The sequence below is a fragment of the Grampus griseus genome (genome assembly GCF_964374135.1).
Source record: "Grampus griseus genome assembly, chromosome: 8".
Classification (NCBI taxonomy): Eukaryota; Metazoa; Chordata; class Mammalia; order Artiodactyla; family Delphinidae; genus Grampus; species Grampus griseus.
In genome coordinates, this window is record NC_139002.1 from 22,267,521 (window position 1) to 22,283,272 (window position 15,752).

The 15,752-nt window shown below is 36.2% G+C and overlaps 1 protein-coding gene across 1 annotated transcript in view; it reads left to right on the forward strand.

The window, feature by feature from the left end:
• The window catches only part of ARHGAP20 (Rho GTPase activating protein 20), a gene marked incomplete at both ends in the record, with an annotated part of 147,956 nt that overhangs the window by 14,559 nt on the left and 117,645 nt on the right, over positions 1–15,752 (forward strand). Inside the window, one exon of the mRNA XM_082660470.1 lies at positions 2,915–2,997. Within this exon, the coding sequence (XP_082516596.1) occupies positions 2,915–2,997 (83 nt within the window). The remainder of the gene's footprint in view (positions 1–2,914; positions 2,998–15,752) is intronic.

The following is a 15,752-nucleotide window of genomic DNA, read 5'->3' on the forward strand; positions in this document are numbered from 1 at the left end:
AGGGTGAATCTTTGGTAGACACTTAACATGAGAATATCAGAAGTAGAAGGAACCTAAGAGACTATGTAGTCCAAATTTTCTCATTTTCTAGATACAGAAATGGAGGCCCAGAGGGGTGTCTGAATTGCCTTAGGCTGCATGTCTCATTAGTAGTGGTGTAAGTCTCAGTACAAACAATAGGACCTCAAATAAAAATAATATTTTGCCTGTAGTTTGATTGCATTCTCTGAATATGAGTCTACTAGATGATGTAGATACACTCAGCATTTGACTTCTCACACATCTGCCAATTTTATAACTAAGAAAACACAATCTAATTACTATATACAAATATATATAAATGGTACACTACATTAGGTCTCCCTGAAAAACTCCTATTTTAAAAGAACCTTTACAGAAGAAAATTTGTCACTCTTCTTTAATTATCCATTCTCATGTTTAACAGCCGTCAGTCTCAGAAAGATTTCCTTGTATGGGAAGGTTTCAAATTTGGAGTCCATGGATCCCTCAAGAATCCTTGTTGGGTGTTTCTGAACCCCTTGAAATTATGTTCATAATTTCATTCACAGCTTTTATAAATATCTTGAAGGATTAACCTGGATTCTCAGTCTATAGTATAGCTGCATTTCTTTTCGCCTTATCTTCTTTGGAAGACCCTTGCTATCCTCTGTATAATAACTGCATTACTTTGGAGATTTACTGTTTCCAAATGAAGAATTTAAGATCATTTTAACTTGTCTTAGGGTTCTTTCTTTTTTTCACATTTTAAAATCATTTTTATGGCTGTCTTTTGAGCCCTTTCCAAATTCTTTGTAAACCCGAAAACCAGGGAGCTCAGAATTAGAAATCATATGTTAATGAAGATCTTGTTTAGGCACTTGGATCTGCTGAGAGTGGTGTCAGAGGATTAGGAGCAGCAGAAGTAAGACTGCTGAGACAGGTCCAGCAATGTGGCCCCTGCTCAGGTAGGCTAGGCAGACCCTCAAGGTCAAAACAGATCGAGGGTAAGGGGCCCAGGTCAAGCTTAAAGGATTGGGAGCATTTCAAAGTTCAAAGCGTAGTAAATAGATCCTGAGTAAAGGGATTCAGGATAAGGAGTAGGAATCAAACCTAGACCTGAAGGTGAAACAGAATCCTGCAGAAAATCTGCATAGGAACAAACTGCCACCTTTCTAAGTAAAATCAACCTAATCTTTCAGAATTGAGACTCTTCATATGGGGACAGGCCGCTGGACTTTGCAATACAAATACTTGTCTCCTAGATTTCCCTTCACCCTGCAACCTCTACATTCACACTGGCCTCAGGATGTTAGATTCCTGAGAGTTGGGTTCCCAGGAGTTGTGACTAATGGAAAACAGTAGGATAGGGCTTACGAGCTATAATATATAAAGTAGTTTATCAAAATCACTGGGGTTCGGAGGGATTAGAGATTCTTCTGGGAATCTGATGAAAACTGTGGGCTTTCTCTTCAGAAGGAAGGCACCAAATACTATCATGTAAAAAATTTTATACAATTTAACCTGCCCTGAAACTGATTCATGGTTAATAACTCCTGATTGAGAAGTATGGTGTTCTATATTTCTTACCCATTTGTTTCCTGTTCTTTATTAATGTTTTACGTAATTGTTTCTGTTGCTGTCTGAGGTATACTGAGGAGGTTTGGGCATTTAGTTTTCATGTGTGAGCCAAAAGATTAATGGAGGGAACAGCAACACTGAGGCCATGGCACTGAATATGAGTCTACTAGATGACATAGATACACTCAGCATTTGACTTCTCACACATCTGCCAACAATAATGGGAGAGATCCATGGGGGCATGGTGAAACTGGGGGAAAAGAATTGTGCCAAAGTCTAGTATCCCCTTCTCACTAGATGATTTTTCTTCTCTTCCTTAGGATGATCTAGGTTTTATTAAGAAGCAATTCCTTTATGAATCATGTAATGAGAAACTGATACTGAGCCACTTGGTTTTATGTGGGGTTTTTTTAGAGCATCCAGTCCCAAGCATGGCTGGCTTAGGCCCTCAGGCAGTGGGTGAGACTTCTGGCCAGGAAAGGGTGAGAGAGTAGAGCAGGAAGAATGCTTTGGTGACACAACCTGAACTTCACTCATGGCTATTTGTGACTGTATTGTAAATTTTCACATTTATATCCAGTGGCAGTTCCTCTGACTCTATCTAGAGGTGTTAAATCTGTAAGATTGAAAATTTAGAGAGTAATTGTCGGGTTAATTCAAGTTGAATAAAACCTCACCACAAATTTTAGGTCCTGTAGAACAAAGTACCTGAATTATCCAATTAATTCTATATTTATATACCACTTAGAAAAGAAAAAAAAATCTTTTTTTTCTTTAAAGTTACAGCAAAAAAAAAAACCTCCTTTGAAAACCAGATTCCCCAATGTGTAAATATTTAAATTTAAATGTCTATTAAATGTGTAAGAAATCTAGTCTCCATCTTGTGCTTTAACTACTTATCTTCTCCATTTACTTGATCTCTTCAAATTCTGTCTGTCCCTGAAGCCCAGTTTGGGGCCTACCCTACCAGTGAAATAGATCTAGTAGAACCTACTCTGATGACGTTTTAGAGTATAAATTAGATAATCCAGTCCTGCCTTTGGCATAGGGCCTGGCACATAATAAGCAGTAAAGCTGCAGTTGATGATAATGGTTATGAGCTGTTTTCCCAAATACTCTAGTCACCATTTAACCACCTTGTTCTCTGACCATAAAAAATACTTACTGCCTGTACCACTTTTTAGTTTAGATGTTATTATTTATTTCCAGAATAAGATTGCAAACTCCTTGATAGGTAAGGATAGGCAATACAAAACTTGCTGAGTTGGATTGAAAATAGGCATTTACTTGCTTTACAAGCCATGTGGTCTTCATTGTGATCTTTTTTCCTCTACAGAAAATGAAAACACTAGCAGAAAGGAGGAGGAGTGCTCCATCTCTTATCCTGGATAAAGCTCTGCAAAAACGACCTAGTACCAAGTAAGTGAAAAGCTTTGTGTTAAACATTTGGTATGTGCTTCATTTCTTTAACCTGTAGGGTTTGTTTGCTTTTTATCAAGACCAGAATTCTCTGTTAAATAATAGAAAATATGACTTCTGAGTTTATTTAATAAGGCCTATTCTTTATGTGACACTTAAAGCCTTTTAAGAGCTGGTGATCAATTGCTTTAAAACTGATTCAGAAGTGAATCTTACATCACATGGTACACAAACATGCATGTTCCACACATTGTTAAAGTTTATTTATGGAAACAATTAGAAATCAGTATACTAAAGATAAGTTATTTTAACCACTATACATGTTTGGTTATGCACAAACTTTTGCTTACTTTTTATCATAAGGTGATGCCTGTGTATGGGGAAAAGGCAAGTTTTTACCAATTTTAGGTATGAAGAAAGATAGCCAGATTAAGATTATTAAAAAATTGAGTGTTGGGCTTCCCTGGTGGCGCAGTGGTTGAGAGTCCACCTGCCGATGCAGGGGTCACGAGTTCGTGCCCTGATCCGGGAAGATCCCACATGCCGTGGAGCGGCTGGGCCCGTGAGCCATGGCCGCTGAGCCTGCGCGTCCGGAGCCTGCGCTCCGCAATGGGAGAGGCCACGACAGTGAGAGGCCCGTGTAGCGGGAAAAGAAAAAAAAAAAAATGAGTGTTGATTTCTTTTAGGCATTACTGGTTAGATTAATTAGTGATTAATTAGTGAAATTTAAAGTGGAAAAACAGGCTGTGGACATCTTAAGAGAGTCTTTCATAATACTTAGAAATTGAATGGCTATTCAATCACTAATTTATTCAATAATTTTTAATGGCATTTTAACTCAGAGGCATTTTATGTTCAAAGGAAACCTGTGATGATTTTCCTCTAATATGTGAATCCTTTCATGTAAAGTGAAGTCCTTATCACTTTTTAAAAAGTGAGGGTATATCTGATATTTCTATGAATGGTGTGCTAATTTAACATAAAATCTATGTGAAGGCATGGAATTTTTTTTCAGTGTCCAAAATAAATTATATAGCCAAATCCCAAAGAGTGAAACTTTCAAAATACTTAAGTCCCTCCCCTCTTAGTACTCAGCAAGTTCTCAGACTCAAGTAGCTCCCCCAGCTGCCCACAAATGACACACGCTTTAGTCATTGGGTTGATCAGAAAATGTAAATTACTTTTAATAGATGCCTAATCAAAATTTAATTAGGAAGATATTCTTCTGCCAAATGAATAATACAGTAATATACTTCAGTGCCATATATAAATTTTAGATTGTTTACATTAGTATATCTTTGCATTCATGTGGATGAGAAAAGAATGGTTATATCTTCACAGTTTGACCTTGCTTACCTAGAAAACTCAGGAGAAATTATTTTTTAGGGGAGATAGACAGAGGAGGCAGAATTGTCTTTAATTCTACTGTATATGTAAAAATAGCTTTATTATTCACTTTTTTAAAAACAGGTAAACAGTTTTAGGTAAAATTTTTTATTGGAAGTTCCTGGGATGAACATGTGTTAAGCTTTTTAATTAAAAGTAGCCCTTGGGGAGGGGGAAGGGTAAGCTGTGACAAAGTGAGAGAGTGGCATGGACATATATACACTACCAAACGTAAAATAGATAGCTAGTGGGAAGCAGCTGCATAACACAGGGAGATCAGCTCGGTGCTTTGTGACCTCCTAGATGGGTGGGATAGGGAGGGAGGGAGACGCAAGAGGGAAGAGATATGGGAACATATGTATATGTATAACTTTGTTATAAAGCAGAAAGTAACACACCATTGTAAAGCAATTATACTCCAATAAAGATGTAAAAAAAAAACAAAACAAAAACTTAGCCCTTATTCGTATCAGAGAAGCTTTAGCCCCAAATCAGGGGTCAAATAGTGGCCCACTTACCCGCTAACCCAGGGTGAGGATTTACAACAGTATGCATGTAGGTACTGAAAGTTCATATAGACCATTGGTTCTCAACAGGGTGGTACTAACCTCCAGGGGGCATTCTGGAATTTTGTGAAGCAAAATGATTTAGGGAGCAGTCTCCAGAGATACTAGACATCACATAATGCACAGGACATCCAACACAACAGTTTTGTGGCCCCTGCATAGTTTTTGAATGTACCATGTATGGAATACTTGTGAAGAGGGGGAAAAAAAATTTATATAATTATCTATGCCTATAACTATGTTTTATATACAAAGTATTTTATATCCTTTTATGTAGATATAATAAACACTAAAGTTTCCAGAAATGTAGGTACCTTGCATACCAAGAGATAATTGCACTTTGTATTGTTTGGAATCATTTCAGAAAATCACTTGGCTTTACTTCACTTTCTCGTACTTGTTGCATGGAATAGTTTCTTATCATCCTACTTATCTTAAATCTAAATATATTCATTATAAGTAGGTGTAAACATATCTGACTACTTCATTGTCTTTTAATATAGTCATGAATGAGCATATACATATTGAAATACATAATTTATTATTAATTACTTTCATTTCCCTTTATGTTACTATCAGGGTATTTTATTGACACTTTTGAAATTCTGTTAAATATCTGTGAATTTTGTTTCAAGATAGAAAAGGAGGAATTGGAATAAATGTATATGCATTTGTCCTTTATATAACAAAGGGACATTGGATCTAGGATTGAGAATGACTGATAGAGATTAAGTGCCAGGTTAGGGAAAAGCTAACACTTACCTGACTTACTGGGGTTGTTTTGAGTTAGAGAACCAATATGATAATATACAACCATGTCCTTCCCCACTCCTGCCTCCCCATCACCTCTGCAATAATTGGTGCTTACATTAGAGTCAGTTCCCAAATTCCTGCCTCAGAAATAGGGAAATATGATGGTTTTTTGGCAAAATAAAAAAGGATATTTAAGTTGAAGATGGATATGTTTTAATCTTCAGTTTATTTCCTGTGAGTTTCTCCAGGTCAGTAGTGTGAGTGCATAGTGCAGGGGAACAGGACCTTCACCTATCTTTTAGAAATAATGCTTTTATGCTATGTAGTATTGGGTGGTTAACGTGTGTACCAAAAAACCCAAAAAGCTATTGGGTGTTGAATGTGTACAAAATAGTTGTAAGCAGTGTAATCTCAGGATTGGAATGAACCTTAAAGGTCATCTAGTCTGGTGGTTTCCGAAGCTTTTAAAGTCAGTATTCTGCAGAGGGACCCAGGCATCTACATATTTTTCAAAAACTCTTCATAGTTGATTCTGATACACTCTTGGTAGAGAACCACTATGACAGGCTGCTACAAAAGAATCCTTTTATAAAAGAATGCTTTTAAAAAGGGAATACTGAACCAAAATTTTAAGGAAGTACAGGATTATAATATGTATTTCTTATATAACAGTGTGGACATTATAAAACCAAAAGCAAAGTCCCCTCTCCATCCCCAAGGGTAACCATGATTAATCATTTGTATGTCCTTCTAAACCTTGTCTATGCAAGTGTGATTAGAATTTTTATTTGCTTTCTGTAATGTTTAAATTCTCACTTTAATATAGATAAATTAGTTCTTTGCATTTTCAAGTCTTGCAGTTTTTTTAAAACAGTAGAGATCAAATCCTATTACAACAACCATTCAAGAAAGTCTTTGAATTTTGACCATCTTTATATACTGTACACTCCTGAAAAGTTATATCAACCAGTTAATGAACTTGCTATTTTAAAGAAACTTTGTAGTGAATTGTTTTATAAAGTAAATCACTTCTTTTTTCAAAGTTGTTAAAAATAACTCAAATTTTCATAATTTGAATTTTGCTTTTCCATAATTTATACCCAGGAAACAAGGAAAATTTCTGAAGTCTAAGCTGAGCACACCTATCTGAAGTAGAGCTTTATGCAACAAAATTCAAGTACCTAAAAAGAATCTTACTATCTCTTTGCACGTCATATCATGGGAGCTAACCTATAAAAGATTTGTACACAGTGTGTGGACAGACAGCAAAGGAATTGAGTGTTTTATTTATTAGCATTGCATATTCCTTGAGTTAAATAAAGCCATCATAGCATTTCATATTTCTTGAGTTAAACCTATATTTGATTTTGGCTTTGCAGTAGAACGTTATTTCTACTGTTGTCCCCTAGTTAAGGTGTAATTTAGTAATTAATGACTTGTAGGTGATAAAGCTTTTGTCCAAAGTTTAGCAAACATCCACAGAGGATTTAATGGAATCCTTTCACTTAACAGCTGTTGCATCTCAATTATTATTGAATTTAATTAACAAGAGTTAGGTTTAAAAGAGGAGGAAATAGGTTAAGTGGTGACTTAAATGTGTTTGTGTGTTAAACACAGTTTTATCTCCAAAATTCTTTGTTTAACCCATCGAGTTCGTAAGGAAGGGGCAATTTAGAGATTTTAACTTTTTGGGGGGTTATCTGGACACCATTGATCAGCTGGAGGTGATTCCTCTAAGTAATTATTGTATTAGCTGGTATAGCAGATGACACGTATCTTTCACACTAAGAAGGTTAGTGGTTTTCCAACATGGCTGCACTCAGCTGTTTTTACTCTCAAACACAATAGTGTTCAGTACTGTGTTTAAGGATGACCTCACCTCATGTAATAGCCATCCTCCTGGTAAGACTCTGGGCACCTATATTAGAGGGCTTAGTTTCCTTAAAAGTAAAATGAGAGTATTGAAGTTATTATCTGTTAAACCCTTCTACTTCTAGTTCTATTGCTATATAATTATGATTTGTTGAAATTCAATACTTCCTACACTTACTCTGAATTCTAAATCATTCTTAATTACTTGCAGTTTCCTAAACACAGTATACTGTTTAGCATTGTCTCAAATGTCACTTTCTTCAGGAACTCCTAAGCCTTTGTAAATAACATTCGTGCCCCTATAGCACCTTGTATTATCTTGAACCACAGCACTCATCCCACTGCACTGGCATTACAGTTTATGTCATGTTCCCTTTAATGTCCCTGACATTTGTTAATAAAATAATGCCTTATAAATAATATCTGGTGTTCAATTATTATTTGTTGGATGAATCGGTGAATGAGCAAGTGACTCCAGTTCCAAACTACAATAGGAATTTAATAAGTTAGCACAGTAGTTCCTGACTCTCCTGCCCTCCTTTGAGTAGCCAATACGTAAAAGACCTTCCTTGTTCATTGGTATTATTTGTGAAATTCTGGCTAGGGAAAAAGGAAGATTACTTTTAACGAAATGATTCTGACTTATTGTGAGGAAGTTATTTCATGCAGCAGAATACCACAAGAACTCATGTATGTGGTCTGTAAATACCACATATAGTGGCATTCTTGTGGTACTTCTTCATCGTTTACTTAGGGATAAATTCAAGTCATAAAAACTTTTCTTCCAGAAATTCACTTGTTTTGATGTGGTATTCAGCCCACCTTGTAGAAAAATACACAAAAATATACCCATTTTTGTTTTAAGTTACAATGTTAGCACTTTCAAGTTAGTATTCACGCATCTCCATCCTTACTTCCAAATCACTTTATTGTGTGTGTGCTGCTTGAAAGACTTTGTAGTAGGTACTTTACGTATATTACGTTTTAAATCTCTGCTTATTGCTGCTGAGAGGAGAGAAAGGCAATGCCAAGGAAGTGTTGTGGTGCAGCAGGAAGTGCTTGGGCTTTGGCTGCATTCAAATGCTGGCTCTCCATCCTGATTTTCTGTGTGACCTCAGATAAATTACCTAATCTCTGAGTCTCAGGGTCTTCCTCTGTAAAATATGAATCTAATGCTTTCATAGAATATGAAATGAGAAAATAAGTGAAGATGTTTAAAAGATTGACTTAGTTATTTTTAGTTGCCTCTTTCCTTCCCTTAGATATATTTCATTTTCAAGCTTTAAACCTCCTGAATTATCCAGTACCATTTGTTAATGAAAAGCACCTACTTTATTATCACAGCATTGTATGACTAGAAACAAATCATTGAGCCTGGATCATTATATAGTAGAAATGGAGTCAAAGACTTGCCCTAGGTCACACAACTGATTAACATTAGAGATAGGAATGGAAATCCAGGTCTCTGATCTTGATGGAATATTCTTTGCATTACACAAACAAAAGGAATATGATATAGTATCTAAGAGCATGGATTCTGGAGCCAAACTGCCAGGTTTGAATCCCAATACTGCCCCTTACCAGTCATGTGATCTTGGGTAGGTTTTTAAACCAGGGATAATAATAAACCCTACCTCATAATGTTGTAAGAAAGACTAAATGGGTATTGTATATGTAAAGCTTTTAATGTAGTCTCTAGTGCATAATCAATGCTTTTATATTTGAAGGCTATGTTGTCGTTGTAGTGGTAATAGTAGTAGTAGTCGTAGTAGTAGTAGTAGTGGAAGCATTAATAAAGAAATAGAAGTTCATATTATCCTGGTAAAGAGACTCTTTGAGGACCATAATAGATGGAAAATTTTAAAAGATGAAAGATGCAATCTGGAAGCCAGCTAGACTCTAGTATTAAATTCATTTTAGCAAGATAATTATATATCTAGGCCTGGCCTGAAGCAAGATTAGCTCAGAATATTTGGGATTTATTCCTGGTAGACCCTGACAATTCTTGAGGTCTCCCTAGGCAAAAATTCAAAGTACACCTAGGATGATTCTGGGAAATAAGGGCTTGAGACATGGAGGATTGACCTGCTTTGCTTGGCCACTTGAGATGAAGGGGCTCCAGGAACGTCATATGTGCCAAAGCTATGAATCAAGATTAGACACATATAGAATTAGCTAGTTTGGGGTAAGGATACTAGGGTGAGAGAGCCAAAGCAGAAGCCATTCGAGACTAGGAAAGCAGCTGTTTGCTAACTGACTTCTTCCTTTTGGTCAGTTCACTCCTGTTATGTATGACTCTACACACACACACACACACACACACACACACACACACACACACACACACACACACACACACACACACACACACACACACACAGGGACACTCGCTCACTCATACACTCGCTAACATCGTCCTACTCAGAATGTCCCACATTGTGTTCTGCAAATTCCTCATCATTCCATCTCCTTTTTCTCTGTCATGTTAGCATCTAACATCTAATTAGTCTAAAGTGGATGATAACTTGCCATACTTTCAAATGCAAGGAGAACATTTATGCTCTGGAGTAGTTTACTGAGAATTGTGGTCAAGTCTACTTTCATAAGAGAATGAAAAACTGCTTCTACCTGTGATAAGTGTAAACTTGACAGATATGGTCATTGAAATGAACTGAATGATCTCATAAAGGCCATCCTCAGGCTGAGACTCTAGTTATGGTAACTGTTTGATAGAATTTAAAGGAAAAGTCAATTTAAAAGGGAAGTTACTAGACTTTCCTTTGGAATTTTATAAACCTTCTGTACCTAGATACAATTTTTTGATACAAGACTCTTAAATAAAATTTTAAATTTTAGAGGAATTTTTAAAAAATCTTTAAGACCTTTTCAAAATTACAATATACTGTTATATTACCTTAGATAAAAACCTGTATTCAGGTTTTTTTAAAAGAAAAAAACACTACTCATTGTGCTGCCTTGCATTACATGCCAGTTGGCTGTAAATAAGCCCTTTTCCTACAGTTTTGGACAATGTGTTCTGAGGTTTTAGGACCTGTAGATGATTCAAGGTATGTGATGAACAGAACACCAAGTAGAAATTTAATACACGAAGATTACCAGCAGTCTACAGGGTCCTGTCTTTCCTTGCAAGGAACATTTTCCAAAGTAAAAATCAGATGTAGGGCTTCCCTGGTGGCGCAATGGTTGAGAGTCCGCCTGCCGATGCAGGGGACGCGGGTTCGTGTTCCGGTCCGGGAAGATCCCACATGCCGCGGAGCGGCTAGGCCCGTGAGCCATGGCCGCTGAGCCTGCGCATCCGGAGCCTGTGCTCTGCAATGGGAGAGGCCACAACAGTAAGAGGCCCGCGTACCAAAAAAAAAAAAATAATAAAAATAAAAAATAAAAAAATCAGATGTAAAGGAAAAAGATGGCAGCAATTGCTTTGTAAAGTGGCGAAGTTGGCAAATTTTTACCAAAATGGAATTCATTGCTTTGTTAAGCAAAAGGTTTCCTAGGCCCACATATCACTTTATTCTCTTCAAACTACTTTTCGTATTCTTTAAACATGATCAAATACATCTGTTCCTGGTGTAGTATGCTATTTTCCTATCGTATGATTCTGGGAGGAAATCTTTAGAAGATGTAAGTCTCTCTACATTCTAGTGAGCTTTGACAGGGTCAAATTAATTTATTTCTGCACTTGCAGAACAGTACATCCATTTAATTTCTTTATTCCAACTATAACCTAATTTGTTAATTGCAGTTATGATTCAGTTTTATCTTTCATTGTGGCACCAGAAAAGCACTGTCTCATTAGTGAATGTTTATTCACTTTTCCTCATCCCTCGCCACGGGGTTAGCAGGCTGTCCTAAGACATCCTTACTATATTGGGCTAAATACTGCCTTACCCTGTACATCTTGAAAGATTTCTCAGAGGAGCTTTGGAATTTCATGATTGACTTTCCTTCAAAACCTTTAAAAAAGCAGAAGAATAATTGTTAGTATTATTGAGAACCTCCATACTATTATGGTTAGGAAAGTATGGACTATGGAGCCATTCTTCTTGGGTTTGAATCTGGCCCTCCTTATTACCAAGCATGAGAACTTTGGCAAGTTTCATAACCTCTTCAGGCCTCACTTTTCTCATCTGTAAAATGGGGATAACCTCATAGGGGATTAAAGGAGTTGAAATTGTAATATATCTGGCACATTTTAAGCATTATATAAGTTTTTTGTTAAATAAAATGATCAAAAATATATAAATCCTTGTGCTGCCATGTCACATAATGTCTAATTCTCTTAGTGTTCCAGGTATAGGTTTTTCTTCTACTTGACTACCTGCATTTTGAGTGAACGGACCATGGTTTCTGCTCTTATATCTGCATATTTAGTGCTAGGTATAGAACAGATATTCTATAAATATTAGCTGAGCTGAATGAGTGATTCTTCCCCTAGCTAAGTAAGTCAACTCTCAGTTGGAGTAGAAAGAAGGATAAGAGTCCGCTGCTGCCTGAGAAAGTGACACAGCCAGCGTCAAAAAGCTACACAAAGAAATGCTAATTCTGGAATGACCAGCAGTTTAATGTTTGTTGATTTAATGCTCACATGTTTAATGTCTCAGCTGTATAATGAGTCACTGCCATTGATTCTCTGATGCATAGCTCCTGGTGTAATGAGAAGACACAGGGAATGGATTCTAGTTTCTGCTCTATCACTAATGACCCTGGTGGAGTCATCTAGCCTTTCTTCAACCAGGACTCTTTCCTTACCTGTCAGTGGTGGGAGGAGGGGGAGGGTGCAGTTGACTAAATCCTTCATATATTTTCTCCACCAGCCCCCAACTGTACAATTTTGTATTTCTTTAGGCTAACCATAACTCAGTCACAAGGAGAATGGAAAATGGTATGAATGCTTCTTACAAACCCTTTTATCACAACTCTTAAAACATCTCCAAGTGTGTATCTGTCACCCTACTAAGAAATGAGTATCCTCCTTATCCTCTTTTAGTGCAGAGGTCAAGCATTTGCTTATGTGGGATCTTTGGTCAGTTTATTGTCATAATGTCATTTTGGTAGCCAGTCTCCATAATGGCCCCAATGATTCCTACCTCCTGGAATTCACATACTTGTCCAGTCCTCCCACATGCATTGTATCTGAATTGATCTCTGTAACCAATAGGATATTGCAAAAATGGTGATTTATCACTTCTGAGATTAGGTTATAATAGACCAAGCTTCTGTCTCGATTGCTCTCACACTTTCTCCATCTCTGTAATCATTTTCTCTGGGGGAAGCAATGTCCTAAGTAGCCGTCTACAGAGAGGCCTATAATGGGAGGAACTGAAGCCTCCAACCGACAGCCACGTGAATAACCTTGCAAGTAGATTTTCAAACCCCAGTCAAGTTTTCAGAGATTGCAGCCCTATCTTGACTGAAACCTCGTAAGAAACCTGAGCCAGACTCACCCAGCTAAGCTACTCCCTGGTTCCTGACCCTTAGAAACTGTGTGGGATGATACATGTTTGTTGTTTTAAGTGGCTATGCTTTGGGGTAATTTGTTATGTAGCAAGTGATAACCAATACAGTTGTCTTCAAGTCATGAAACTAGCTTTCTAGAACACTTCTCCTATATATCTTTTATGTATTCTTACTGCTAGAAGTGGAAAGATGGAAACAGATACTGTTCCCATTTATAAATGAAAATGCTCATTCCCCAGATCATGTAATTTGTTGGAAAAGGGGCCAGTTGACATTCTTTCTTTAAACAGCTTTATTGAGATACAGTTCATAACATTTAATTCACCCATTTAAAGTGTACAGTTCAGTGGGTTTTAGTATATTCACAGAGTTGTGCAGCCATCACAACTTTTAAAGCATTTTCATCCCTCCTAAAAGAAACCCCATAGCCATTAGCTGTCCTTCTTCATTCTCTCCCATGTCCCTTCTTTCCCTATCTCTAGCTTTAAGCAGCCACTGACTTCCTTTCTGTCTCTATAGCTTTGCCTCTTCTGGACATTTCATATAAATGCAGTTATGCACTATGTGGTCTTTTGTAATTGGTTTCTTTCAGTTAGCATGATATTTTCAGGGTTCATCTATGTTGTAGTTTGTATCAATACTTCATTACTTTTCTTTGTTGTTAATATTTCATTATATGGATAGATACAACAGTTTTGTTTATTTGGTCATCAGTCGATGGACATTTGGGTTATTCTCACCTGTTAGCCATTATGAATAATGCTGCTGTGAACATTCATGTGCAAGTTTTTATGTTTCATTTCTCTTGCATATATTCAGGAGTGGAATTGTTGCATCATATGGTAACTCTGTGTTTAGCTTTTGGAGGAGCCAAATATTTTCCAAGGCAGCTGCACCATTCCTACCAGCAATATATGATGGTTCTGACTTCTCCACATCCTTACCAATCCTTGTTATTTTCCATCTTTTTACCTATAGCCATCTTGGTGAGTGTGAAGAGGTATCGCTTGTGGTTTTCATTTTCATTTCCCTTATGACATTGAGCATCTTTCATGTGTTTATTTTCCATTTGCATATCTTTTGGGTGGGAATTTTCCATTTAAAACTTAGAACATTTTTAATTGGGTTATTTGTCTCTTTATTAATGAGTTGTAAGAGTTCAGTATTCTTAATATTATGTGTGCATATGCAAAGCAAAATACAGGATTGTAGCATTAATTTGTAGCTTCCAAGGCTCCCAAAGCACTTGAGCCTGAAACATCTGGAAGATCAACCAAGTTTCAGTTGTCTACTTCATTTTGTATCTATATAACTTTGGCTTGGTCTTTTTTTTTTTTTTTTCCATTGAGACTAACCCTTCAGTTTTTGGAAAAAAATAATTTCTGCGAGGTGAATCCAAAATGGTTCTGTGGCAGGTTTCTGTGATGCATACTCTATAAATTAACATTAATTTAGGACATTTAATAATCCTAACTTTTTTGATAATTATGGTTTTCTAGAATAGCTGCTTTTTTGATTATTTTCTACAAGCACATTTTTTAATAATTATAAAGTTAATATACGTGTATTTTAGAAAATTTGGAAAATGCAGAGAGGTACAAACAAAATTTTGGTCTGCATCCCTAGATATCAGCCTTGACACCTTTTTCTGTCATTTGACTTCACATTTTATGTATTTTCTGACTGAATCATCAACATGATCATAAATAATGCTTTATAGGTAGAAACATTCTGTACTTACCATATTTGTCTTATATATGTAAACATTGAAGTAGAAAGAGGAAAACAAAGCAGCTGCCTTAAGGCATGAAAGAAGACTTCAAAGAAGTGATACAGTATATGCTGAGTTTTAATGGATGAGTAGGAGTTCTTTAGCATAGGAAATGGGTGACATAATATTCTAGCAATGAGAATTAGAGCTCAAAGTTTCTAGAAGGGAGTGGAGATGGGGCTAGTACAGTAAATAAGGATCAGACTGGGAACAGCCATTGTCAGGCTGAAGACTTTAGATTTCTGGGTAGTAGGGAAATAATATAAAAAAATCAGTCAATTATGTGATTTAACTTGTGTTTTTGAAAGAAAGCGCTATCAAAAAATTGACTGGAAGAGAGAGATGGGCAAGGCAGGTAGAGAGACTATTTAAGAGACAGTTGAAAATAATTCAGGTAAATGATAATGAAGTACTTATACAGTGAAGGGGAAATTTTTAGAGACATTTAGGAATGAGAATCAATAAGATTTGGATGTAAGGAAGTGAAAGGAGTCAAGAATGAAGTTTCTAGCTTTTGAATACTGGATAAATGGTTTCGAACATGGTAAATTTTGAGGTGTATGAAAAAGTGTTAGTATTAGAAATACTGATAAAAGGTATAACTTAAACTGAGTGCTTACCAGGTACCAAGTTCTTAGTTAAGTAGTTTATGCATACATTTTGGGGTAATTTTTTCATTTTACAAATAAGGATATTTAATCTTAGAACTTTACAATAATTTACTTTAGATCTCACTACTATTAAGTAATGGAGTTTAAATTTAAATCTACTTCTCTCTGACTTTAAAATTCATGACCTTACCCAATATATTATACTGCCTCAATAAAAGCGATTCAATTTTGAGAATTTCCTATCTCATAAGATATATAAAGAACATTTCTAGAAGCTAAGTTTATAAACTTCATTGTAACTATTATAATCTCATTGTA